Below are 27,868 nucleotides of genomic sequence, written 5' to 3'. Positions count from 1 at the left end.
AACACAAAAAGAATATTCACTAATCACTGACACAGGATGAACTATCAGCTGATAACCTCCTTGACAACAAGCAGGTGATCTGAGTTACACGGAAAGAACAGAAGCTGGTTTCACTAATGAATACACTGAAGTGGAATCTGGGAAAAACACTTCAAAAAAAAAAATCACATCTGGAAATGCACATGTGACTGGTGGGTAAATATACAAAAAAAAGTCACAAAAAAACACACTCCACAATGCACTTCCACACACGCACACTATATTACCTCCTATTTTAATTTTATTTTTTAAATTATAAAGGCAGGACCAGCATGAACCAACAACAGACACAAACAGCATCTCCAGTTTGAGGAGAAGGAAAAGGATGCCTGGGAATGTAAATTTACACAACCAAAACCAACCCACTGTGTTCAAACATTACACAGGTGCTTGCTTTTTTTTCCTCCTTACTTTTTTTTCCTTTTTAAACGTAGGTTAAAAAACAATTATTGGTTTTATTTAACTGAATTATTGAAAGGTTACAAATCTAAATGCAGATGTTGTGAAAGGTCGGAAATAAAAGTCGAAAACAAAACGTCAAAGTAAACACCCTAATATTAAAATAACATTTTACTGTTGTTTAAAAAAAATTACAAAATATAAAATTAAATAATTTGGAATAAAGGCACACATCTTGCACAGTGTATACAATGAAAAAAACAACAGTTATTTAAAGCATGGCAGGGGCTTTTTTTATGCTGGACATCTCACGAATGTGGTAAAAGTGGAGGGAGGGGGAGCACACACAAAGAGAATAGAACAGCCAACAACACAGACAAGGAAGGGGAAAGGAAACGAAGTCCCGTGACATGCATATTTGAGTTAACTGTTTTCCCCCCTAACATCTATAAATTGTATTAAATTCAAGCAGTATCATTCTTCATTTACCACAGCACTATCATTCAATCTGAAGGGTGACTCTCTCTCTCTCTTTTTTTTTTTTAAATTTTCCTTTTAAATGCAACCATTTTTCAGGACTAAAATCCAATGTATAAAAAAATAACTGTGAATATAATCTATGATATCTAAACAAACATGTTGTGATGGAAGCGTTTTTGCATGGGTTATAACAGCCAAGAAGGACGAGTTTACTTGTTTTAGTTGGTTATCCAGAAGTGATAGACGACGTCACGCGCAAAAACAGCTTTTCTCACTTACATACATGTAAATATTGCATTTCCCTTGTTAAGATCGTTTCAGCTAATTGGGTATTCGTAACATTTGGTTCCTTTCCTCTTGTGCAAAATATACAAAGAAAAAAAACACAAACTCAGAAATGAAACAAATATTAGCACGTCAATTCATAAATCCACCAAATTCAAATACACGAAATCCACCTTAAAAAACAAACAAACAAAAAAGTCAACAATAATGACATAATGACAACGATGAATAACAGACTCACAGCTGAGGTTAGAGAACGATGCTGTTGGTGTTAATGACTTAACAACACGTATCTTTACATCTACTATTCCCTCCTCCCCTTTCATCTCCCCCTTTACGACCTTTGAACACTGACACACACACTCCATCTGCCGCCACTGGGTGTGTGCTGGTACGATGCTGGAGGTAAACTGTCTTGTGTTTGCCCTGAACACAATCACACTACCACAACTACCGCCTGGTATCAAAAATCCCACCAATGCAGCACCTGTGGGCTCTTCTTATAGGGTCAGAAAGGCTGGATTAACAGAACTCGCCCACTTTACCTAATATTGCATTGAATTGTTTCCCAACCAATCCCTGTAAGAAGAGCCCACAGGTGACAAATGGAGGAGATGGGATTTGAATCCAAGCTTCTAAGATTAAAATCTAAACAAGTCGAGTTCCTTTTTGTTTGTTTTTTTGTTGTTGTTGCTGCGCGTGTAACAGACTGACAACCTCTTACAACAAATAAAAGTGCAACGTTTTATGATTTGACTCATAAGGTGCTGATGGCAACAGAAAGTTGAGGGCTGTTCATGTTTCAATCTGACACCCTGTACAAAGACACCATAACACGGAGTTGATTCGCTCTTGAGAAGCAACAGCCACATGTGGCTTCTGGGCAATTCTCTGCTGCCATGGAACAGAAAGCGTGACTTGCTAACTATATCGAACATACTGAAAAGTGGACAGCAAACAGAAGCTCCTCTTCTTATCTTACAATCGATGTTCCTCCATTAATAGTTCTTAATCAGAAAGATAGCAAAGTGCAGACACAGAAGTGCAGCTAGTGCTGGAGCTAAAAGCAAGCGTTAATTTACATGAAGTTAAGTAGTCTGTGGCCAGAGGTTAACCCAGAAGCTCAATTCAACAAAACCACAGGAATGAGAGGGGAAAGGGGGGGGCGGCGTCAAAAGGGCGAGTGCTGGAGGAGGAATTTAAATGGGAAAATTTATATGGCCGAGTACATGTTCAGCATTCGGGTGTGGGTCTGGCAGTTGGCCTGCTGGAAGACTGCTTCCTACTTCCTTATACGAAGCAATTGCATTAGACGAGGCTCAACGTAAACTTCCTCTTTATATCCCCGCTCGCGCCTCTGAGAGCGACCTCCACTTGTTCTCACACTAACCACATCAGACCCTTCCACCAACCTTCCCCCTCAACATCATATGGGAAAACCAAATACAGACATTGAAATAAAAAAAAAAAATGCAGGGAGCTGGATGATGTGTTAGAGGCAATAAAGAAAAAAAAAAGCCATATTCCCAAATAAACGACCGTAAACAAAAAAACAAAACAAAACAGAAAAAGAATGTAATGACTGGGTCTCTTCCTTTTAACGCCTTTATCATCCAAAGTAACAACAACAGAATTCAACAGAGGAGAGGATGAATGTAAACGAACAATGTTTTTTTCCTTTTTAGCTGCAGCAGGTGGCACCCCACAGAAAAGAGAGACAGAGAAAGAGGGAAACAAACAGAGGTGAGGAGAATGGATAAGGGAGAGTGACACAAAGCCATCACAGCACCTTATTAATTCTTACTCTGGATGCTTTCCCTCTACATCACTTTCTCTAGTCCACCCCAACTCCCCACTTTCCCTCCCCTTTCCCATGTGCCTCTTTGCCCCTGTCACTCATGGAGGCTATGACAGGATAGTGGTGATGAAATCGTAAAACCTCTTCGAGTACTGCTCTGGGTTCACCGTGGAGATTTCTGCTCCGGCCTGCAGAGACACACACATATCCATCATCACTGGGCAAGTTTAACCTTGTTGTTTGTCAACTGAGCCACTGAAATAATGGGTCTCTATGCAGCTACGTACCCCGTGTTTGACAGTCTTGGCGGCGTGCGCAGCTTTCTTCTTGGCATCATAATGCTGCAGGATGTCTATGATAGCCATGAAATAAACCTCCTTCCTGGGAGCACCTGGAGTTTAAAGCAAATGCACCCTAAATAAGAAACCATACAACTGTAGAGGGGAAAAAGCAGATGCTGTTTAATGTATGTACAATTTCTCACAAATAATCTTCTTGAGAGACTGAATACCAGATGTGATAAATGCAGTGAAAACCAAAGCTACCAGTAGGGGGAGCTCTTAGTTCTTTGTTGTTTTGTTTTTCCCATTACATACAGCCATCACAATGCAAGGATTGCATTTCTCACTCACTTTCATTGCTTTTAATGGCATAGACGTCGATGGTGGGGTCGAACTCTCCAGGTGATAGTGGCTTGGTACTATCCAGGGTGTTGCTGGGACTGTCAGGGGGGGTCCCAATGCCTCCTCCGTCACTCTCACCCTCCTCCTCGGCCTCGTTCTCCTCGCTTTCCACTTCCTCTTGCTCAGCTCGCTCAACATCGTGGATCCCTACCAGCAGACTGTAGTCCATGAGCTTCAGTTGGGCCAGGAACTGAGGACGGTGCATGGAGGCAGGATGGTAAAATAATGTGTGGTGATGGAGGAATAGATGAGAGGAAAAAAATAGAGGTTGAGTTAAAACTTTGTAGCAAAATATAAAATGAACTAGTGATGAATGAATGGTGACATCAAGTGAGATCTTTTACAGCATGACTTGCTACCTCACATCTGGCTACATACAGCACTTAATGCATGGAAAGCCACTGATGGGACCAACAGACAGCGCAAAAGCCGAATCACAATTTGACAGGGAAAAAAAAAAAATTCATGTCGAACACATACCTCCACATCTTTCCTAAGCTTCTCCAGGAACATTTTCTTGTTCTCTTCGTTAATGTAGATCTTCTGCCCATCGTTGATGAAGTCATTGTCCTTGTACGTGGGCAGCTCTTTAGCCTGCCCATTAGTATTGGAGATTAGTGACCAGATAGAAACAGCCAAAACTACAACACAAACCCAAAAGGCATGGTACTGTATACAGCAGACCTGGGCAAAAATGTGCAGACAGAATTTTAGTGCTTAAATCAAGTGTAGATGAGGAAGTGTCAATAAATATCACTCCACCCAATCATACACAGATTCTATACTTGAACATACCTGAATACAATATTAAATAAAAGCTGTAACACCAGCATCTGTATTCTTCATTGTTTTTTTTCCATAGAATACTCACAAGACATTATATGTGTCATTACACAGGACTTAAAGATAGCACAGTCTTGCTCAACTTTAAGCATTAGGGGGTATTTCAAAAAGCACGATTACAAAGATTAACTCTAATCTTAGAAATGACTCATACTGAGAGTGCATGTAATTGCATCGGCCTAACAATCCTGCATGTTGAAATACCCCATTCACATATATGAGGCGCTGAGCCTGTGGTTTGTTCGATAAGCCTGTCTGCTTCAGCCAAACACAACAAGTACTACTGGTAACATAACACGAGTTGGCTACAGGGTACAAGCTGTCTGTCCAAACCAAGGCTTTCCTCTTTTCGAGCTAAATGTTTTGACTGTTTAATACAATGCATGCAACATGCACACAGCAGGGTACAGATCCACCTGATGCTCTAAGTTTACAACTTCCCGTATCACTTACACTTAAATGTATTTACTGTCTGTATTATCATCATTTTTTTGGCACATTGTACAGAAATTTGTACAGCATTTTAAATGCATTTGGTAGATCTGTATACTTTGTGTCATGAAAAAAAGAACATCCAACTCAAAGCCACTAAAGGTCCTTTTATGGCACGAGAGTAGACTCCGAAAAGCATCCGCTCTCTTAGTTTCGCAGAAGTACTCTTGCTCTACTAGGATGCTTTTCAGATTCCAAATATTGGTTTGCAGGTAAAAAGATGTTTGTTTGATTTTAATAATTCTATAAAGCCACGTTATCTTTGAGACTAATTGCTATTATTCAGCCTAGAAGCAGAAGGAAGTAATTTCCTATTTAAATGTCAGTCTACAGGGATCAATTTTCTCCTCAACCATGCTGCTGCAAAACCACCAGCAGCCTGTAGGTGGAATAGGTGATACGTGGGTAGGGAGGGGCCTAGTTCTGAGTCACTGAGGAAAAGGAGAGCAGGAAATGAGGTAAGAGGGCAGCAGCAGCAGTTTAGCTACTACAATGTTTCTATGGCAGCAGGAGAGGAGCAGCAACACACAACACCTTGTGGCACTAGAACAAACTCAGACAGCACACACACACATACAAATACATACAGAAGACGCCTTTACAGGAATATTTCTCACATCATTGGACAATTGAGCACATATATATACAGACATAGACCTCCAAATGAAAAATAAATAAATAAATGAAATGTACAACTTTCTTGACTGAATATAGATGCGACATAAAAATAAATGAGGCTGACTGCAAAGAGCAAAAATAACCCAAAAACATTTTAGATGCCTGTCACCAGATCAGACATCCCAAATCTGGCAATTCATCCATCTTTCTGTGGGCTCATTTCAACTGTAATATTTCCATGCCCAAGCCTTCCTTCTTCTTGCTCCTCCAAGTCACAAAAAAATAATGCTTTCAGTTGCACTCTCATTGATTTTCTCAGCTACACTGACTAAAATAATTTGGGTCTGACACTTGACTGGTGCGCTTCGCTGAGGGAGCGAGAAAGATTTATTTGAGAGAGGGGAGAAAAAAAAAAGGAAAGGTTGTTGATGAGCCTTACAAAACTGCATGACAGGTGAACTTTTCCACTGCCTTGAAAACGAATGTTGTTTCTTTTTTCTCCTGTCAGCTGGCTTGAAATGGATCTTGCAGTTTTGCTGTCTCCTGATTTTTATACCTTTATACACCGTTACAGTTACAGTGCACCTTTTACATCAGTGACATGTAATCTGCACACTATGAAGACTTCCTAATTTCACTTTTGTTATCCAGCACTTTGGTATCAGTTACTAGCAAATCAGCAGCTGTATTATAACCACTCAGACGTAAACACAAAATTAGCTACTTACTTCATTTAACACTGTTATGTTTGAGGACAGAACGTGTCTTTATGAGTGTGTACATCATTTATGTACACACTCATTGGTTTTATGTGGGTTTCCATGATTGTATGATTACTAGTTGCTCTACAAAACCCTTTTTAAAGACCCAATGGCCATATTGCCGCCAAAAGCAGAACACCTAAAACTAGCAGGGCTTCAATATACTGGAGTATTTCTACAAAACAATGGAACATGGTCCCCAAAACAAATTATGTACTAGACAAGCACAGAAAAGGATGTTTCGCTTCAGTATTTCAGGTCTAAGGTTCTCCTTATCACACAGACATTTTCATTTTCTTCAGTACTTTAGTGGCTTAGAAGAAAGATCAAAATGTGAAGTATAAAAACAAATCGTCCCACTTTACTGCTTCTTGCTCTCCAGTGTTTCAAATAAATAAAGGTGCCAGTGAGTGAATGCTGGGAACAACAATGAATCACTCGGCGAACTCAATCTTACTGACAAGTTGACCAAAATGTGACTGTAAATGGATGAAATGTTTGCCAAAAATATGGCATTTAAATAACAGTGGATCAGCCTGGAGAACAAACGGAAATATTCGGCCATACAAAAAGAACAAAAATAAATAAATAAAATAAGATAGATTTAATAGATCATGCCTGGTATATGAGCCCTGGTTCTCTTACATCTCTTACGTGTTTCATGGCGCAGTAAAAGCGCGTGGCAATCCGCAGTGTTTGCAGCCTTTGCTGAACATTACCAGATTTGGGCCGTGGGGGGGCATCCTCTGATGGGGGTGGCTGCTAGAAAAGGGGGAGCGAGGGAGGGGCGGTAGGGGTGGAGGAGAGGAAAGAAGAAAGGAGAGAGGAAGGGAGGAAGGAAGTTGGAAGTAAAGGCAAAGTGTTTAAAATGTAACAGAATACAATAGTTTTGTTTTCAGATTGGTAGAGGGTTGGAAAGGGCATCAGCACGAAAGATCTGCATGACCCGTCTAGACGTTTGTAAATCTGATGTCTTTACAATGGACGTGCCAAGAAGTGCATATCAGTCTCCAACACAGTCATCCAACGAAGATGTAAAAAGATGACACTATTTTGTGGTTACATCGACCTAAAATAAATTTTTTAGACTCCCTCTAAAGCTTAAACATCAAAATTTAAGATCGATATTACATAGAAGCATTACTCTGCACCGCCTACATTAGTGTTTGTTCATTTCCCGGCTTAAACACCTGATAGAGAAAGAAAGCAGCCTGGCAAAGCTACTCTATGGAGCAAGGATCTGGGACTTAGCAGAGCGAGGAAACAACTGTAAACTTACTTGCATCCTATGAACCTACCAAACAACTTATCAGGCGTGGAACTTTTTCTAGAGGATTAAAATTACCGGACAAAGGAAGAAAGATAAAATATCAAGGAGTTCAGACTCATTCATATGGCCACATGAAAGCCATGTGGCCCCACCGGATACCAGCTGTTTCTACTGTGAAGGAGAGAGAGAGGACATTATTTTTTTATTTAAAAAGAAAATAAATGCAGTTTCGAGCCATTGAACAGAGACCTAGTGGTGATATTAGTTCTATTTCACAAACCAATGACCAGCGACTATTTATGACAAACAAACACAACCTCTAAATTTCACAGATCACCAAAGAAAATAAATAAAATAAAACGCTGTCACTGCTAGTGTCCTAAATACCTGGTTAACCACAAATAATATAAATAACATGATTTAATAGGCCCATATAAGACCAGTATAACCTCATTTGAGCTCTACTTAGTTTGAGAATAAAATAAATGAAGGTGTCAACCACCTGACTGTTTTTCTGGTAAATGCTGTATATAAAATGTGTCAGAAAAGCCAGCTGCTGCTGCTGCTTGACAGCCAAACCCCTGAGACAGCAGCTACAAGAACCACAGAATTTATTTCATGAAAAAAAAAAAAAAAATGAAAGAAAAAAATATACATGTCATACATGAGTAGAACAGAAAATGCCCACAATGTGCAAAAGAATGAGACCGGTGTTCATACACATCGGAATGTGTTTGAAATCATGTAACTTTGTAAAGGATGCAGAAAAACATTATATATACCATGCAGATGCATGCATGAAAGGGAGAGGGCCATGCAGTCAGGAGAGGACTCTGCCGTGCTTGTTGTTTGTGTGCGTTTCTTTAAAACTTTTTTTTTTTTTTAAGAATACAGACTGAGCAAAATGGACTGTTTCCCTTTTTTATTCTTATTTGACACCATTTTACTTCTTAGACATCTTACTGACCCACTGAGTGTGTGAGAGCAAACGTAACTTAAGCATGTCTGTATTCCTGTGTGTGGGGTCGTGTGTGTGTGGCCAGATCTTGATCTCTAAAGGCTGAACCTTAGTTAACTCTGTGAGATCTGTTCCAAGTCTGGTGTAAATGTATGTGTGATCAGATGCTGTATTTTGCACTCTGCAGTTTAACTATAAGATAAGTATTAGAGTAAAGAAGCTTCACGTATTGTTACTTCGTTATGTATTGCTTATTAGCTAAAAGTTAAACTAAGCAAAGAAATCAATACAACCTACAGGCAACAACGTGTAGTATTACCCCAGTTCCAAAGAAGTCCAAAGAATAAAATCTAAAAAATAAAAAACAAAGAAAACCAACAAGCAGCAATGATTTGCAAATCCCATGAAGCCACGTTATTGACAACAAACTATGGAAAGCATATCAAAAACTGTCAAAAATGAGAACTTTTATTACTTCATGAAAAACATTAGCTCATTTTAAATTTGATGACAACAGCACGTCTCAACTTTGCAACTGCACAATGAAAGGCTGGAAAAGTAAGTGATACTAAAAAAAGAAACCGCTAGAGGAAAATTTTACTACATTGGGTCGGTAACATGACTGGGTGTAAAAAGAGCATCTTAGAGCGACAGAGTTTTTCAGAAGTAAAGATGGGTAGAAGTTCACAATCCGCAAGAAACTCAATCTACAAATTGTATGAAACAATTTCAGAATAATGTTCTTCAACTTTAAATTTCAAAGACTACCATCAAAAGTTTCAGAGACTGATTCTGAGAAATCTCTGTGTGGAAGGAACAAAGATCAATACTGGATGCCCGTTATCTTCAGGCCATCAGATGACACAGTATTAAAAACATCCATGATTCTGTCATGGAAATCACTGCATGGGCTCAGGAACATTTCCAGAAATCACAGTCTGCGAACACAGTTCGCTGTCCCATCCACAAATACGGGTTAAAGCTCTTTACCCTGCAAAGAAGCCATACGTGAACATGATCCAGGAGCACTACTGTCTTCTCTGGGCCAAAGTGCCCAGAGAAGACAGTAGAAGACTGTTCTGTGGTCAGGCAAATCAAAGTTTGAAATTGCTTTTGGAAAACGCTTCGTCCTCTAGATTAAATAGAAGAACCATCCAGCTTGTTGTCAGCATCCGTTTAAATGCCTGCATCTGATGGTATGGGGGTGCATTAATGCCTGTGGAATTGGCAGCTTGCACATCTGGAAAGGCACCATAAATGCTGAAAGGCATACTTAGGCTTTAGAGCAGCACGTGCTTCCATTCACATCTTTTTTGGGCATATTTGTACATTTCAGCAAGAAAATGCTAAAACGCATACTGCAGCTATTACAACAGCATGGCTTCATAATAGAAGAGTCCAGGTGCTGAACTGGCCTGCCTGTAATGCAGACATCTGGTCAATGAAACAAAAAACATGACAAAGATGACTCAGGACTGTTGAACAGCTGGAATCCTATATCAGACAAGAATGGGACAACATTCCTGCCCCAAGTCCAAACCTGCCCAAACTTTTCTGAGATGTGCTGCTGCCATTAAATTACAAATACATTTTCTCAGTTTAAACGTTTATGTTTTCTATGTTCTATTATGAATAAAATATGAGTTCATGAGATTTGCATTCATTTTTATTTTACATTTTAAACAGTGGCCCAACTTCTTTGAAATTGTTGTAGTTTAAGTTAAGAGTGACAGTTTGTCTCAGAAAATATAACATCTGACTTAATACATGCGAGCTTGCCAAAATGTATCCTGTTGCTTCTTAATCTCTATTGCTAGACAGCAAATGGTGCTTCACACAGCTGCGCTGCAGACGAAAAGAGGTCACATAGTAGGCTCACGTGTGTGTTAAATCCTCAGCTGCTTTGTTTTTCCACTCATCTGTTTTAACCATAATAATATTTTGCTTGTTCCCCCATGTACAGGGGCCTATATTTAGTTCAGGGATTCCCTGAAGTCTTCCATGTCTCACTGCATGGTGTTCCACAATTAAGCCCCCCCCCCCATATAACTCGCTTCAAGCTGCTGTGGTTCAAAACTGGGGCAGCCTATGTAAATACCTTTTACAGGCAAAGACTAAACTTTGCAGAAATAAATGTGTATGCAGATAATGAAAAGAGCAGTGAGTTTTCCATCTTGCTAAGCTGATACACTGCACTGCAAAGTAATCAAAGACGATGTCTGTAAGTATCATTGTTCTAGATCAAACCTTCAACCTTAAGGAAAAAAAACAAAACAAAAAACAGCTAAATAAAACTCTTCTTATCAGGCAAGGTAACCATTTGAACTGTTGTTAGCAAATACACATTTAACACAAGAGACAAAATCAGTCAGATTTCTGCAAATTCTGTGACAACTCATTTTCAACAGGTGACTCTGTTCAAGCAGCCAAAAGCTCAAAAATAGGCTGTTTCTCACATCAAACAGCAAAACTTCCATCGCACAAAATGTCCTGCTCATATACACTGTTTACACACACACACACACACACACACACACACACACACACACACACACACACACACACACACACACACACACACACACACACACACACACACACACACACACACACACACACACACACACAAATACATAAAAAACAACATACTCAATCATGAGACAACATCTGTTCGAATAAAAACACTACAACAACAAACAGCCAGACAGAGTCAAACGCGCAGATGCACACAACCATCAGTCTTTCACACACAGACAGCAAGCAGGGGAACTAATGGATCAGCAGAAGCCAGGTTAGAGGGAATGAAGCAAATTAAAAGGAACAAAAATACCATGCAGTGGCTAGAAAGGGAATGGAGTGACAAAGTAGGTGCTACCTGAAGGAGATGGATATTTGCTACTGTCATCCCCACCCAAAGGGAAACAAAAGCAGACACCAGAGTCCTGTTAGTTAAACCATTTGGGTGATGACAGTGAGCCTGGAACTGTTTGAAAACACTGGAAACAGGTTGTTTTCTTTCTCATTCTCTAATCGTCCACATGGCTTTCTTATGACATGTTATTTAAACAAAATATTCACGTTTAATATACTATATTTAAACTATTCCTCAGACTGCCAGACTGTTCAGTAGTACCAGAACCAAGACATCGGCAGGGTACACAGCACAGCTGTTTAAGACGACACCAACTCACAAATCCTCTCAGAACTTCATTAAGCAACACTTTGCAAATTTAAGTGGAAGTCTGGTGGACTTGTTTAGTTTGCTTTGATATCTAAAGCTTTTACTTTTATTAAGAATTCTAGCTAAAATTGTAATTGATATCATTTACTGCTCAAAGCAGACAGGTATGGCTAAGAGTCCTATCCAGATATTTAGTATTCGTGATTATGTATAACAGTGGACCTTAGCTCTCAGCAGGTGACTATACCTTCTCCTTGTCGCTCGCCTCTCTTGCCACAGTGGACCCCTTAGAAAAACAAACAAAAAACAAAGACACACGGATTCAATTTCTTTTCACATTCATGCTGTATCTGATCACCTCTCCTCCTTCATTTCATTTCTTTTTTGTGTGTTCTTCTTTCCTTCCCTCTTACCTTGAGATCATATTTCTTGTAGACAGAAAGGCGGTGAGAGAAGACATTGCGAGTAACAATCATGTAAGTCTCATCCCCATCCACTGTGAGCCGGTACATCCCCAGAAACTGAGGAAGCAGCGTGTTGCCATGGCACTCAACAATAAACTACAGAAAGAGTGTGAAGAAGACAAATATATGACCCTTTTTTCAGTCACAATGGATACTTAATGCCTGTACTAACAGGGAGAGTTTATGGAATAAAGAAAGAGATTTTTAAAGCAAAGCACAACTTAGCTTTTTCCTGAGAGATGATAAACAGACTAAAGGGAGTAAGGGGCTCCTATTACAACAGCTATCAGTGGACATGGCATGACTATGGAACCCATAAAGTTTTTTTTTTTTTTTTTATCACTACTTAAACTGCAAGATCAATAAGAAGTTGCATTATTAAAGACAACAGCTTGTCCCTTTTCCTTTTGATGTTATTTTCATCAGCCATAGGCTAGCATAATCTATTTCTTCCTATGGAAGAATAAACAGTAAGTCATACATTATAGTTAAAAAAGCCCTCTTCACCTGATGGTATTTCTTTAGAATGTTGTGCATCTCGGCCACATCCTCGCTGCTGATGGTCTTGATGACGTACCGTTTGTCGTAAGAGGTATGGAAGCGGGCCCCACTGCGTCCCTGGGCCTCACTGTTTAAGGGAGCACTGCGTGTCAGAGAGTTCTGCAAACACAGAGCACAAACAAAGATGAAACAAGGATAAGGATGGGCACAATGAAATGACAGCAGCTTGTCATCTTTGCTCTTTGACAATCCTAACTTCCCTATAAAACCTGTTTTGAAAAAAGAGTCAGAACTCATATTGACCTCTCATTATTGAATAGCTGATAGGGAAATTACATTTCTGAGGTAGTGCACAGTTGTGAGGGAGCTCAGAAATACAGCAAGTACATCTGCATTCTTATTGTTTCACCACCTCCCACACTCTAGTCTAAACATATGAGGGTTTGACCCCTATGGCTGCTGCGCTGCCAAAGCTACACACAGACGTAAACAGCCGCTGCCCAGACTTTGGAGCTCACAAGTAAGATGATCCAATACCCTATGGCTCAATCCCTCATTCTCTAAGAATTCCTCACCCCCTCTCTTAAACTGTTAGCTTATGTTGCTTATGTTGCAGAATGACAACAAACTTTGGAGTTATGTGGCAGAAACAACAATATCATTTCTTCTTATGTTTAGAAGCTTACAGAAGATTTGCTTTTTGAGACTGCTAAAAAGTATGAAAAGTAAGAAATGACCAAGTCTTAGTGCAATATTGAAATCATTTGAGTAACAAGCTCAACATGCTAAAGAAATGCTTAAATTTATCAATTTTTTTGCAGTGGTTACCAATTTTTCTCATAATTTATTTAACATAATGGTTACTGTTGCACTCTAATGACCTTCCCAAAGCATAAACTAATACGTCTAACATTAAGCACCATGAAAAATAACAAACAAACCTTTAAACCTTCTATCTTCAACAAGTGTCTAATACCAGTTTAATAGCGACAATGTGGCATTTTGGACTGGTGACTTTCAACTCCTACTGCAGCCAGCTGAGCCCTAATGAAAACATGTAAGAGGGGCAGCTGCACTGAGCTGGGAGACAATGACATCCAAATACAGCCAACTCACATACTGCACCGGGAAACAGGGATTTACTGGGAAAGAGCAAAAACTGAAGACAGAGTGGGCTCAAACAAAAGAGGGAAAAGATGACTGCATTTGTTTTGGAGTAGTTACGTGTTTAAGTGTGCTTAGATTGTTAAAGTTATTAGACTGTGAAACATCTACTAAAAAAAACATGGTTATCTTTAGTAAGTGACAACCCAATATTCAAATTTAAACCAATCATATACTACAAATGGTAGAAGTCTTTTTTTACCAAAAAGTCCTGATCATCGATGCCAAACCTCTCCCTGAGGTTTCGAAACACCAGAGGGCAGTACTCTTTGAACTTGAAATGGCTAGGCATGTTCTCCCTGTGTGTACACAAAAATCAGAAAAACATAACGAAGAATTCATGAATGCTATTTAGTGTGTTTTGTTACTCCTTTATGCTTAATTTAAAAAACACATTTATTTTGGTGACACACAATTACTTTGGAATTTAAAAAAAGAACTTACTTGTTGAACAGGTGGTTGTCCACTTTAATCTTAGAATAGGCCTTGAAGTCATCTGGCATGAGCATGATGGGAATCTGGACATGGCTTAACTCGTTTATCTGTGCAAAGAAAAACACAAAAACAGGGTCAATCAGTCATGCATCTAGGAAAACGAAGCAGCTTAAAGCATGTCTGTGAAGCATGTGGTGTATAAGAGGTCCCAGAAATCCTAGACAAAATATGATGTAGTGACCGAGGAAATTAACACTTAAAGGATTCTTTCATTTTATCTTTCTACACAATGTGGAAATAAAGTTAAGGTAGAACATGGATTGTGCTCGGTTTGGCTGTTCTAATATTACAGTTATCAATCCTACATAACTGAGATATCTGAAATTTGGGGTCCTGAAAACAAAACATTGATGGATGAATTTGTAACCCACACTAAAGCAGATATACAAGTTATTGTGCTTTATTATTTAAAAGAGCATTAACCAATGTGTCCAGGGCCATCAATTAATGATAATCTTCAGCACTGAACAACTGGAGATGTAAACATTTTAATAGATTACATTTCTAGGATCATGTCATCTACAAATCTGAAGGACAGGCAGTGAAGAGAATCAAAAGGAAATGCTCCAGAAAATGCAAATGTTTGTCATTGTTTTTAAATGTACAGACAATGACAAAATGGGGACTTTAAAAAGAGTGGCACGCAGCCTGTAATGTCAATATAATGTCTAATACAAGACATAAATAGAGTCTAGATAACATGTGGATTTGTAGGAGTAAGAGAATGTGTTGCAGAAAAGTTAATCTTAATATGCTTCTTCAAGATCCTGCAGTCTGTGAAGCCCTGCTATTTTCTAATCTTCTTGATAGAACATGTTTACAGTTCAGAGCATAATGACATTTTCTTTTCAGTGTGCAATGCCATTTCTCTAGTCTCTGAAATGCAATTTTAAAAGAAACTGGGGTGTCCTCATTACTAGCTAAAAATTGAGCACTCATCCTTTCAAAACCCCCAGTGACATTTACCTTGAATTTCAAGAGTGATGCTTCAATGAACCTTATACAGTGAACAGGAGAGCTGTGATCACCTATGGTACATTTGCAGGAGCTTCCCTTGGAGCTGGCCATGCTTCACATTGCTGCACTGCACAGACCTGACATTTGTTATGAATCAGGCACAGCTTGATACACATACGATGTGTGTATTTGTGTGTGTGTTTGTGCATTTGTTGTTGGCTGCCGGCAGGCTTCCTAGCAGGTTGCTTGAATCTATTAATAACCCTCCAATCATTCCACCAAGCACACTCGTGATGACGGTGCAGGGAGTAGCCTAAAATATTTCATTTTGACTGATTAATAACAAGACATGTGCATGTTCCTCTGCAGCCATGTCTCAAATGTGATTTAAATTTTCTACATTGCTTACAGCTAGGATTGTGCTGAGATTCAAAATGAGGTGTCATATCACGACTTCAGCATCTCACTTAAACGAGGTATCCAATGTTTTTACCATTGCAGATCATCTGCAGCCTTGTAAAGTTGCAGAAATGTTGGAGACAGTATGCAACAGAAAGTTCATTATACCAGTCACAGTCAGGTGAAGACATGTATTAACAGGCTGAGCGTGGAAGAATACGTCTATGATCTTGTCCACTCTCAAATTATTATATATGACGAAACTGCTATATTAAAATGTAGACATTCAGCATTAATAATTTAAGAAAAATCTGTAACTAATGACTAACAAATTCCCAGCACAGCCAAGATGTAGGGCTAATTCCCCACAGGCTCATGATATTAATTTATTTTGGTCAAGTATATAATCTGAGCCTGTTCTGCCACTTGAACCTGGACCCAAGTTCACAGATGTCATATCCAAGTATGGTTCAGCACCCTGTTGTGACAGGCACTATCGTCACAGTGACGTAATACAACAGATGCATCCTGGGTACACAAGGGAGATGTCACCTAATCAACAAAGCTGCATTTCACACAAGAGCAGAGACAATGCCTCATCACACCACGCAGACACAGACACAGACACACACACACACACACACACACACACACACACACACACACACACACGTGTCTGTGAGGACACTAGTGTTCAGCAATGACAATTGAGATGAAAATATCTGTTAGATAAAAGAGACGATGGGTCCCTCGAGGTTCATTTTTCCCCAAACTACCCTCATATGACCATTTGTGTAGATTTACTGTTTCAGCAAATGTCCTTGTTGCTACCTTTAAATTTCACAACCATAAAAACAGCAAAAGGAAACATGAGAAAGTGCCTACCCAGGATGACAATGTTGCCCTATGTTTTACAAATGAAGATTTTTTTTATAGGCTTCTACCTTGATGCTAAACATCTGCGCAGGTGCCTTTGTGGAAATGTTGTATATAAACTTCACTATAGTTGACTATAGTTGCGCCTAGCCCACACCATATAATGTTAAGTAGAGCTATTTCATGTTTCAGGCTCTCATATGACCATCCAGTTCATGTGCTTATTTTCCTCCATCTATCAAACTTGCAGACAATTTCACACCACCACTTCCTTTTTGTCTCCATGGTGATGAAGACTGGTTTTCCGGCCCAGAGTGAAGTAAGTGTGCGCTGTTGCTCCATTGGACAGGAAGTTGGTGAAGATAGCATGCTTTGTCAGCAGCTCGGCATAGCCTCATCTTTCTGCACAATGACAGATGACTCACTAATAGTTGAAAGAGTGAATGAAACAGAGCTGAAAAGAAAACTGCTCCCAGACTTTTATATAAAAGAAGCAAAACTAATCAGACCCGCAATCAAGATGGGTAGCCCTCAGGGACATATTTGACAATGAACAGGAAAGATGCGACCAATCATGATCATACTTATCTTTTCTGATAACACCATTACTGATTTGCAAACTATAAGCAGAATGCGTTATCAGTGGAAAAAGTTAACTTGGTAATGTAATTATTCTGATGTGTTCCTCTTGAACCTTTGTTAGTAAAGGTCAAACATAACATTTTTAGAAAGAGAAACAGGAAACATTTTCACATACCATTATTTGATAGTTGCATATAATAGGTCTGGTCTCGCTTTTAAGAAAAACATGTTTCACTACGCTGTAGTTGGGGAAAATTGTCCATTGTTCTAGTGATGGCTAGAAAGGTTATTTAGGGTTTCTGCCAGTTAACTGTTAGCCTTGCGACCTGCAGGATCTTAGCTTCAGGGGAATTTTTGTCAATGTCTTTTAAGATTTTTATTTTTATTTTTTTAAACGTTAGCTGTAACTGTTAAATAGGCTATTGGTGGGCACACATAAAATAACCTTAAACATCTCTAAGGAGACAAGTAAATGAAAGTAATTCACAGTCTTGTGTTAACATTGTAAATGGACTGGACTGCTACTTATAAAGCAACTTCTATTGTACTTACACCTTTCTGTCTTCTCTTTTCTTTAAATGAGAGAATATTATTAACTATAGATTAGATTCCCCTCTTGTTTTGGACCATACGGTACACATCAGTGCAAGTAGATACTGCAAGTATAGTGTGATGCATTTTTATTGCTTAGTACTGATTTTAGTACTGATTTAATTTTGAACAACATAAAACCACTTTGAACTGTCAGGAAATTGCTGGCTACGAGTACTGTTCAGCCTTTTGCTGTGCCTGTGGTTTAATGTATGGTGCTATGAATATAACCTGCTGTACAACTATTTGAATCAGCAGTACTACTATGACAGATTTGCTATCAATACATCACAGGAGTGCGGAAGTACAGCAGCTTCAGCGCAACATTTAGACAGCATAACCAGAGCTGCTGCATGTGTTTACACCTATTAAACAAATGTGTCACAACCAGACTCAGAATAAATGAAGCACAGCCTACAGCGACAAACACAGTGACAGCTATGTCCTCCCATGGACATAGTCATAAGTGGTTTTAATCAACTTTGGCAGCTATTACTAAAAGCCTGTTTTTGCTATCTTTACCAGTTGCAAACGTTTTGCTGGTGTTGGTTTATCCTTGTGAAACCAACACCAATCTACCCATCTATGTGTTAATTATCACAGCAAAATGTGGTGCAGGCGATACACTGCAACAGGAACTGCCACAAAGGCAATTTGGAGTACTTTAGCTTATGGCAGTATGAAAAAAATAGTTTCCACAGGACATTGTGCAATCCAGTGAAAAACTATGCACACCTTTAGGTACAGCTTATCAAATTCACTTGATTGATCACAAGCAAGTGTCACCAAATCTACAGAGATTGGTGACACTTGCTTGTGACACTCCACAAGCAAGTGACGCTCCATTGGAGGTGTCTGGCTGCATATAGTGCAAATAGAGCTATTTTGGTGAAAAACAAATACCATATCAGCACAAACACCTCATACCAACTGTGGTCGAAGGGGTGATGATTTGGGTTCACTGTGTGGCCACAGGACCTGGACACCTTGCAAGGTAATTTGACCATGAATTCCTCTGTAAATTAAATCTTTAAATTGGGTCATGCAACAAGAGAGTGATTCCGCAGCAGAAAATCTACAACAGTTGCTAAAAAAAAAAAAAAAAAAAAAACACAAAAAAAACAAAACACTCAAGGTGCTGGAAAGGCCCAAAGTCCAGAACTCAACTCAATTACAATGCTGCAGCAGTCCATAAAGAGAGCTGTGCATGAATGAATGCATGCAAACCTAACTGAACTGAAGCAAAATTGTAATGAAGAGTCAGCCAAAATTCCTCCACAATAATGTGAGAGACTGATTTACAAAAATACAAAAAAAAGATACCAAAAAAATGATTGCTTCAAGTTATTGCTGCTAAAAGGTGATTCTACAAGCTATTAAATCATGGAGGGTACTGCATTTAATAGGACTGCACAGAGTCATGTGAAAACAGTTTTTTGACATGACTGTATATCATAAAAATGGTATTTTGCAATAAAGACTTACCTACAGTGTTCACAAAGCTAATATGTTACTCCGTATCTTGCATTTTTAACTTCTTTAGAACCACGGTTATTTATCTGTTGATTTAAATTTTTGCACAATGGGTGTGGTTTTGAAAACATGTCAACGTAAGTATGATCCCAATGTAAGATAACATGTTCTTCTAAATGCAATGATGCCGAAAAAGATCTGAGCCTGAACAATAACAACTGTTGGTACACCAACTTTCACCATAGTCCCAAGCAGTGGTGGTCTACGACATAGTACATAATACTGCATCATAATCCAGGTTAGCCTTCTTTCTATGGTTTACAGGAAATACAAAAAGTCACCTTACTACGAGGTAACTCAATATGTACTGGGGAAAAGAAAAAATACTGGCAGTAGCCAGGGGTACCCCTTAGCTTCCTAATAGATCCACCTATGGTATGGATTTCAAAATCCAATGTTGCCTTGTTCTCAACTTATCGCATTCACAAAATTTTAAGAAATCTTGGCCTCTGACCCCTGACCTTGAGGCTGAGGTCACTGAGCTACGAACTCGTCAAAGATTTTTAGTAGATACACGTATGTTATCAATTTGAAACTCCTATGTTGCTTTGTTCTCAAGTTATCACATTCACAAACTTGGGTGTCCATGTCACCCACCCGCCTGCCTGCCAGGGTGATGACAACACCCCATCAGCCATAAAGGGCCAATGCTTAGAAATGCAAAGTAAAACACTGAAGATTCACTACCAATATCACCACCGCAATTGAACTATGTGGAGATGTGGTTGATGTTATATTTATAGATTATTGTGGTTCAAACAAAATGGAAATAATTAAGAATGAAAACTATAAAAACAAAGAAGATACAAACTAACCATGGATCTGCAGAATCATTTCACCCCTACTACAAAGACAAGAGCAGGATGTAACGTAAATTTGTAATGTAATTTTGCCATTGATTTCATCACATCCTGTGTATGTTTTAAACCAGGGGTGTCAAACTCAAATACACAGTGGGCCAAAATTCAAAACTGGAACAAAGTTGCGGGCTAACGTTAATATTTATTGAAATATATTTATTCCTCGAGATATAAGAATGAATCTTTTCTTATGGACTCAAACACGTTTTGCTGAAAAACTGAATATGGAACAAGCAAAGCTTAATACTAAACAATATATATATTAGCTGTATAATACCAGTAGGCCAGCTCTAATAGTAATTTGGTATGGCTTCGCGGGCCAAATGTAATTAGGCTGCGGACCAAATTTGGCCCGCGGGCCAGAGTTTGACACCTATGTTTTAAACCATTATTATTCAATATTAGGATCTCCAAGAGGCTGCTAAGATTGTGTTTCTCTCTCCACCTCTTTTTAAAAAACAAAATACAAAACGGAAATGCACCTATTAAATTATAGTTTGTTTCTACAGTTACCATGGTCACAAGCAAGTACACAGTATTGAAGGCGACACACATGCACACAAGCATGCGATAACGAAATGGAAAAAAAAAATTTATATGCTCAGTGCAAGTAAACCACATGCTTCAACAAGTTCTTCTGTCTGTCACTGCCTCAGGGTGACAGGATGTGAGGTTTCAGCTTTTCTCCATAATCATCACACGTATTAGCTGTGGGTCACTCCTACAGATATTTATAGAATCAAACTCTTATGTAATACACAGAAGCAGGCACAGCTACTCTGAGTCAGACACAGAGACAATGAGGCAGGAGAGAGGGGGACAGGGCATGAAACTGAGCCACATAGACAGGATGGCAAATAAAGAGACCCTCACAAAACTAGTTAAAAATCTGCAGGAAGGGGAGGGGTTTCGTGAAGAAACAGAAAGAAAAAGAATGAATAGTAGCGCTAGTATGAATTAAAATTTAGATCAGGGGGAGCCAGATTTTTTAAAAAGGAACAAAACTATTTTAATTTAAACTTGAAACGATTACCTACAAAGATAAATTTAGATCCTGCTACATAGGCCTGACTGGTAAAATAAAAATCAACACACAACCTATCAAATTTATTTTAGTTTTAAAAGCACTGGAGCAGATTATATGCAACAGCATGTCAGAAAATGCTGGAGTCAAAGCTACATTAATGTAAAGGATGCCTAAACAGTCACAATGCAGCATTCCAGCCAATGACAAATCTACTCACACAACAACAGCAGAACACATTCTGACACACTTCTCTTCCAACACTGCCCTCATACAACACAAGGACTTACAAATAGACCTGACAGACAAACCAAAACTTTATCCCTTGTTACAGACTCCCAGGGGAGTCTGAGCCAGATTCACTGCAGAATCAAACTGGAGATGCAAGGTGTTTGGCACCTGAAAACATTTTTAAAATTAGCTTGCAGTAGCCAGGACTTTTATGCATCTTTCTAGGAAACAAGTATTTTTGACTTCACCATTGGGTAGCTGGAAAGATTCTACAGATCACGATGGCAACAGCGACCCGTCAGGAAGCCTATCAAGGTCACAGCTACAGGAGTGTTTAAGGTGTGACAACAGACAGATGGGTCACACAGCCATCTGCCTAGAATTTTTTGGGGGGGGGGAACTGAATGTCTATGAGCGTCTTTTATGCACAAATTTTCCTTACAGAATAGTTAGCTTCAAAGGTTTCAAATTTCCCCAGGCTTGGTTTTCCTCTTCAGCACTCTCTATTGTAGTGTATTGATCTGATTGGCCATCTAATCTACAGCCAAGTATTTTTTTTTTAGTGCCTGCCCTTTTAAAAGACTCCAAGGACAATTTCCCAGATGGTTCAGAGTTGCAAACCATCTGGCACATCAGGTGAGTTAGGACCTAAATTCATGCCAACAGGTTCTGCAACAGACTGGGTTCTATGAAGTCCCTGGCTCACCATGGTAACACTACTAAGAAGCAGTAAATATTCACAGGTTAGAGATGCAATCTGTAAAGTGTTCTTTGTAGTGTGAAAACATTAATACAGAGAAAACGCTTTATGGTGTTGCAATTTTAAGAAGCTAAAATGGGTTGCTAGTTTGTCTTATTCTAGGTTCATTTACATTCAGGCTAAAGCATAATAACAGCGTTACTATAAGACAGAGCCAAGAACCACACTTTTCCTTCCCTCTGAAAGCCACTACTTTCAGCAAGAATGCAGACTGTTAGTTAACTTGCCATATCCTGCAAGCTCCAAGTGCTAATTCTACGCTTTTCCTTATTTTTTGTCATATATAAGTTTACCGTTTCAGATGCTTATTTTAAATGTGGTCAGCGGTTAAAATAAACATTTTTTGCATTTTATTGAGGTCACATAAAGTGTAATATGGTCTTGCAGGCACAAAGGTCTGCTTGTGAGCACAGCAGTCCCACACACCTGCTGTGCAAACCTGCTGTGTGCAAGGGGCACCCAATCAGAATAAATCTGTTTTAAAGGCATGGGGGCCTCTATGGGAGAGCCTTGCTTGGGGAGTAGATGAACATGGGCTGCACCAACAAGATTAAACAAATGATTTTTTATTTTATTTTTTTAATGTGAATCACTCATAGCTACTCTAGTAGAGCAAAAGATTTAAAAATTAGAATTGGAAACAAGCATTACAGGCCCTGTTTCATTCCCCCAAGCTAGACACTTAGAGGTATGGTCTAAATCCGCTGTCATGTAAGTTTCTTTTATTAAGTTTTATAGTGAGAAAAATCTTCCTGACAATGGCAGAAGGCAAGAAAAAGGACCAAATAATACTCTTTTCGAAAATCCACACTGCAATTTTTATGGCTTGAGGCACCCCAATCCCAATTTATAATCTTAGTGCAGCCAAAAACAGATGCTATATATGCTGACAACATTTCAAAGTACTAGGATTAAAATAAAATGGGCTACTTGCTTAAGCAGGTTATTTTAAGGAAGCTTTTAAATACTTCAAAGTACATATCTTTGGTTAGCTATTACACAACAACAATTCTGATGACATACACATAGTTTACGGGATCATTTAAACATCTCATTTATTCCTATGATTGCTGGCACTCTATTTGTCTCATTCTGCATGCCATTCTCACTTCACTGGACTAATATAAAGGTTGGAACTACTGGCATCTAATCTGCACTGGAGAAATGAACGGACCAGTAATTCAAATAAATCTGGTTTTTAAGCCAAGACAATTTGGATTATTCAGATGACAACCCACAGTGGTTAAAGAGGGTGGTTACAACTGCAGAGCATGTGTATGAATGAATGTGTTTCAATGTCCTACTGTCTTTGCAGTCTGGTGGCATTCCCAAGCCTCACCCTTTATTCACTCCCTTTTTAGTTCATGTTACTTTTGCAATCTCCTTGCTGCAGTGAGTGACCTTTAGCTCGGGCTGACCCGTAATAACCAACCCAACATTAGTTTATGAGAAGAGTGTTAGTTCACTGGTTGGTTGCCAGGAAAAACAAAACAAAACAACAAAACTCAAAGTCTCACTGAAGTGGCAAAAGTCACTTATAGATAGATATTACTGTTTACACAGCTGGTTCCTCCATTTATTAATTTTATACGCGTCAGGCAGGAAATCCAAACAGTGGGTTTATTTCAAGAGTAAACGACAGCCCCAATAGAGCGGCAAAACCCACAGGCAAACATTCACCTACCATTTATCAACGTCAAACATGGCTTATCATGTTAAATGCACAAAAAGCCCAATAATAGCCAATTAAACACTCATTCTACTATTGGAACAGAGTCCTTGCTGACTGTTGCTTTAATGGTATCATTAACTGGCGGCTTCCTGTGTGGTGTTGTAAAATTTAGATTTTTAAAGCTTATACTAGAGGTCTGTATCTCTGTAATTATGCATAGTGTTACCAAAGATATGTAATATCTCAAATAATTCAAGAGTTAACAGCAGTTTTAGATGCTCCCTATACATACAATTATAATTAATTTAATAAAAAAAATGAATGATGCATGGATAAACAGTTTAAAATGGATGGATGTTTAGATGAATGGATAGATGGCTATCATAAATGTGCATGAGTAGCTAACTACTTGTCAACAAGGCAAATTTGGTAAGGGGTGGCCCTACTTATATCAATACTTGATGGCCTAAACACTCAGTGGCTCAATCTAGTAACCTGACATGGAATGTAATTTTTACATAGCTGATAGTATGACAAGCTGAGTACCTGCTGAGAAAAACTGCAGGAGAAGTAGCCTAAGGCATAACAAGGGAATGTGCTGACGACTCCAGTGCACTGTTGAGCAATCTGAGTACAGTTTGAACATGTATTCAATGATTCTTCAAACTCTAGGTTTTTATGGTTACAAGGCACTGACCCATAATGTTTCAGCAGACAGTTGACACAGCACAAAAGTAGACACCTGAATCCGATAAATGATTATGATATAATCCTAGCTTTGACATGCATGGACAAACACAAAAACCAACAAATGATTTTCTCTTAAATTTACTGATGTGACAAAATAAATAAATAAATAAAAATTAATAATCCATGATATAACCATAAATTTTTATTGAAGGGTTTTAAGAGCTTGGTGGCCATCTAGCTGATACAACTGCTTACATCACATCTGATGAGCAAAACCAGTAAAGTGAGGACAAATGTCGTATATTTATATACATTTATCTTTCGTAGGCACTTCAATGAACAAGAGACTGACTAATTTGTAGTGCATAGCTTCACAGAGGTAAAACTCTCGTGTTTCTTACTTTGAGCCTTCAGGCTTAACACTAGCCAGGTGACTGTGATCCATCTACAGACTACAGCTTAGATAAAGAATAAAAGCTTTAGATCTTTAGCTGCCTTGGCATCATGCATGTCAGACTATTCTGAGGTTCTGTAATCCACACTAAACTGCCACAATGAACCCTACTCCAAAAAATCAAATGCTGCAGAGTAAAAAAAAAAAAAAAAAAAGTAACACATTCCCATAAAGACTTTACCCTCAATCTGCCCACAGTGCTGCAAGTATGTCAAATATCCACCAAATACTCCTCAACCTGCCTCAAACTGACATATAGATATGGACAAAAACAAAATAGACTATGATCACTGCTGAAAAAGTCATTAGTGAAAATAAATGTCTGGCTATTAATAAAACAAAGTGCATCATTTTAAACTAAATAATTTAAGAACAAATAGGTGATTTATTACATTAAAAAAAGGTAAACTTTTTTTTTCCATTTGTCAAAAGGAAAAGAGATGTCATTAGAAGACACTCCATTCATTCTTAGTTAATTTGCTACCATGCACATTCTTATTGTTGTTTGTTTGTGTATATATATATATATATATATATATATATATATATATATATATATATATATAACAGGCAGAGAAAAATAAAGCGTGAGAAATTAGAGCATCAGTTACAATCAAAGAATAAAGGTTACTGCCATCATTGTTAAAAAAAAATCTATAACTAACATAAAAATAAACGTGTATGCTTAATAAATATATGAATGCTGCTGCTCAGCTCATTTGGCTATACCTTGGAAATCAGTTCTCCTCATTCAGTCTGGTGCCAAAAGATTGCCCTACAGTTATAACTCTGCTATAATTACGATTTTAAAAACTGGGCAAAAATCAAGGATAAGCTATATACTACAACTGTAACAAAAAAGGAGCTGTCATCTATGTGTAGCCTAAATCTTTTTACAAAACACTGCTTACAGGTATAATACTTGTGATTTGGTGCCAGAAATATTTGCATGTCCTCTGTCTGCCAAGTTGTGTGCTTTTTCCAACATCTGAGAAGTGGCCAAGTGCAGCAATTATTCAGCAAAGGAAGAGAAAGACAGCAGAGATAAGCTGTCTTGCATGGGAAGATCTGCTCTCTCATGACACAGAGCCCTAGGAGCTTATCCTACATGTGCACAACAGGAAGCCAAAGCGAGTTCACCGCACACGAACACACGCGCGCATGCATGCATCAAAACCACGGCCTAATAAGATCCACGACATTACTATTGCAACTACAAAAAGCTCACTAAAGCAAACATTACTAATGGATTGCGCTAATTGAAGCCAGTCATGTATTTACGGTGACAGTTCAGTGAACCGCTGGACAGCTGTCACCTCGTATTTTTATTCAGCTGCAGTAACACAAAAGCTGATATCTGACAGCAAGTGAGCCTTAATGTGGAACATCAAAAGATCGAGGGAGACATAACCGTAGATCATCACAGTGACAGTGGACGGTCTGACTCACCGAGTGGTTGACTCCCCACATAACCACGCTCAGCAGAGGGTCGCTGGCACGGAAGAGCTTCACTTTTTGGGCAACGAAGTGTTTTTTCTTGGTCTTGGTTTTGCTCGCAATGGATGCGGCAATGCTGCTCGCCGAAGCCATCTTTAAGAAAACTGGCTGGTTTATTGCAGACTGTGCGATAATCCCGACAGCGTGTCTTCCCTTGAAGCTGGCACAGCGGCCACCAGCTCACGGTTCAGCAGTGTCAGTACTATTCATTTAGCCATCCCAGCAAACCAAGGTGCCCCGATTCTTTTCCTCATCTAAAGTCCCACAGAGCTCGGCTGTCGCTGTGGCCCTAGCTCGAAAGAAACTAACGTGAGGAAATACGAAGCGTTTAGCCTAATACTGCTTGCTCTTCTTCACTTAACCGTCATACGCTTCTCCGCCAGCCCACATCATAAGTCACTACTCTTCCTTCCTTAACTCTCGACTGGAGCTCTCTGCACCTCCTGCGATGTAAAGTCTCACCGAGGTAGCGTTAGCATAGCCGAGAATAGCTTGTTAGCTAGCAAACATCAAAGCTAAATTTCGTAAAAACAGTAAACGTACGGAGGATGAACAATTGTTAAGCCCCCGTGGCAAATGACCCACAGAACACGCGCTTGTTTTTTTAAATATAAAAAAATAGCACATTAGAGATGCTGAAGGGTAGCTAGACGCTTAGAATTACCAGCTAATATGAGCCTCCCCGACCTTCTCTAACCAAATGACGGCAAGAAGCAGAAGCGGACTCCGTTCACCAGCTATCGAGCCTGCAAGCTAACTACTGCCATTAGCCAGCTGCTCGGCGACTAGCGAGCGGCTCAGCCCTCTTCCTACGCGTTTGTACTTAGTCCACAGAGATGACAGGGCGTGTATCCTGTGGTGTCTTTGCCCGGTTTAAATGAAAACATTGAGGAGCAAATATTTCGACGTTACAAGAATATCAACGTTTGGTCCACTCCCGCAGCGTTGATGTTCATGTGCGCTGCAACTGACAGCTCGGCGGATGGGAGGTGACGGGCTGAGCTTTGCAGTGTCTCCTGTTCTGATTCGCTACTACTCCTGCCCTCCACTACCGGGCCCATGATACCTTTCTGTTGTATTTTAATAGCGCAAGAGCCTTTCTATATTAGTCTATATTTGGCATTTGGATTTACCCTTCTTGTCAGCAACAAAAATGTTATAACTGAATGAAAACTATACACTTTTTCAGTGAGGCTGCCCTACATGACAGTTTTCTTCACCCACCCCCGTTTTTTGCAGCCTCTATAATAGTAATGGATTAGCAGAGACGTGCACCATCCAAGTCAATCCCTACTTGGTGTAGATCTGTAG

General features: G+C 39.1%; 1 protein-coding gene across 3 annotated transcripts; it reads right to left on the bottom strand.

Moving 5' to 3' along the window:
• Positions 1-258: 258 nt before the first annotated feature.
• Positions 259-27,614, bottom strand: pip4k2aa (phosphatidylinositol-5-phosphate 4-kinase, type II, alpha a). 3 transcript variants are annotated; one of them, XM_026179394.1, is made up of 11 exons: positions 26,510-27,614; positions 14,381-14,478; positions 14,139-14,235; positions 12,779-12,931; positions 12,221-12,367; positions 12,055-12,093; positions 7,044-7,160; positions 4,165-4,278; positions 3,634-3,874; positions 3,289-3,392; positions 259-3,189 (listed from the first exon to the last, which is right to left on the bottom strand). In XM_026179394.1, the coding sequence occupies exons 1-11, from the start codon at positions 26,648-26,650 to the stop codon at positions 3,109-3,111; spliced, it is 1,332 nt and encodes a 443-aa protein (XP_026035179.1). In that variant the 5' UTR covers positions 26,651-27,614; the 3' UTR covers positions 259-3,108. The 3 variants fall into 3 exon arrangements, with proteins under 3 accessions (XP_026035179.1, XP_026035180.1, XP_026035181.1); XM_026179395.1 differs by having other exon boundaries at positions 7,053-7,160; XM_026179396.1 differs by lacking the exon at positions 7,044-7,160 and having other exon boundaries at positions 26,510-27,613.
• Between the last annotated feature and the right edge of the window lie 254 nt (positions 27,615-27,868).

Source organism: Astatotilapia calliptera, chromosome 9 (assembly GCF_900246225.1).
Source record: "Astatotilapia calliptera chromosome 9, fAstCal1.2, whole genome shotgun sequence".
Lineage (NCBI taxonomy): Eukaryota > Metazoa > Chordata > Actinopteri > Cichliformes > Cichlidae > Astatotilapia > Astatotilapia calliptera.
The sequence above is the reverse complement of the archived record's forward strand: the minus strand, read 5'-3'. Positions and strand labels throughout refer to the sequence as shown.

Bases quoted from the DNA above. Each gene is read 5' to 3' on its own strand.
- pip4k2aa (XM_026179394.1), bottom strand. From the start codon at position 26,650: ATGGCTTCGGCGAGCAGCATTGCCGCATCCATTGCGAGCAAAACCAAG. The intron at 14,236-14,380 runs GTAAGTTCTTTT...GTGTACACACAG, and splicing joins GACAACCACCTGTTCAACAA to GGAGAACATGCCTAGCCATT. The intron at 3,393-3,633 runs GTGAGTGAGAAA...TTTAAACTCCAG, and splicing joins TGCCATTAAAAGCAATGAAA to GTGCTCCCAGGAAGGAGGTT.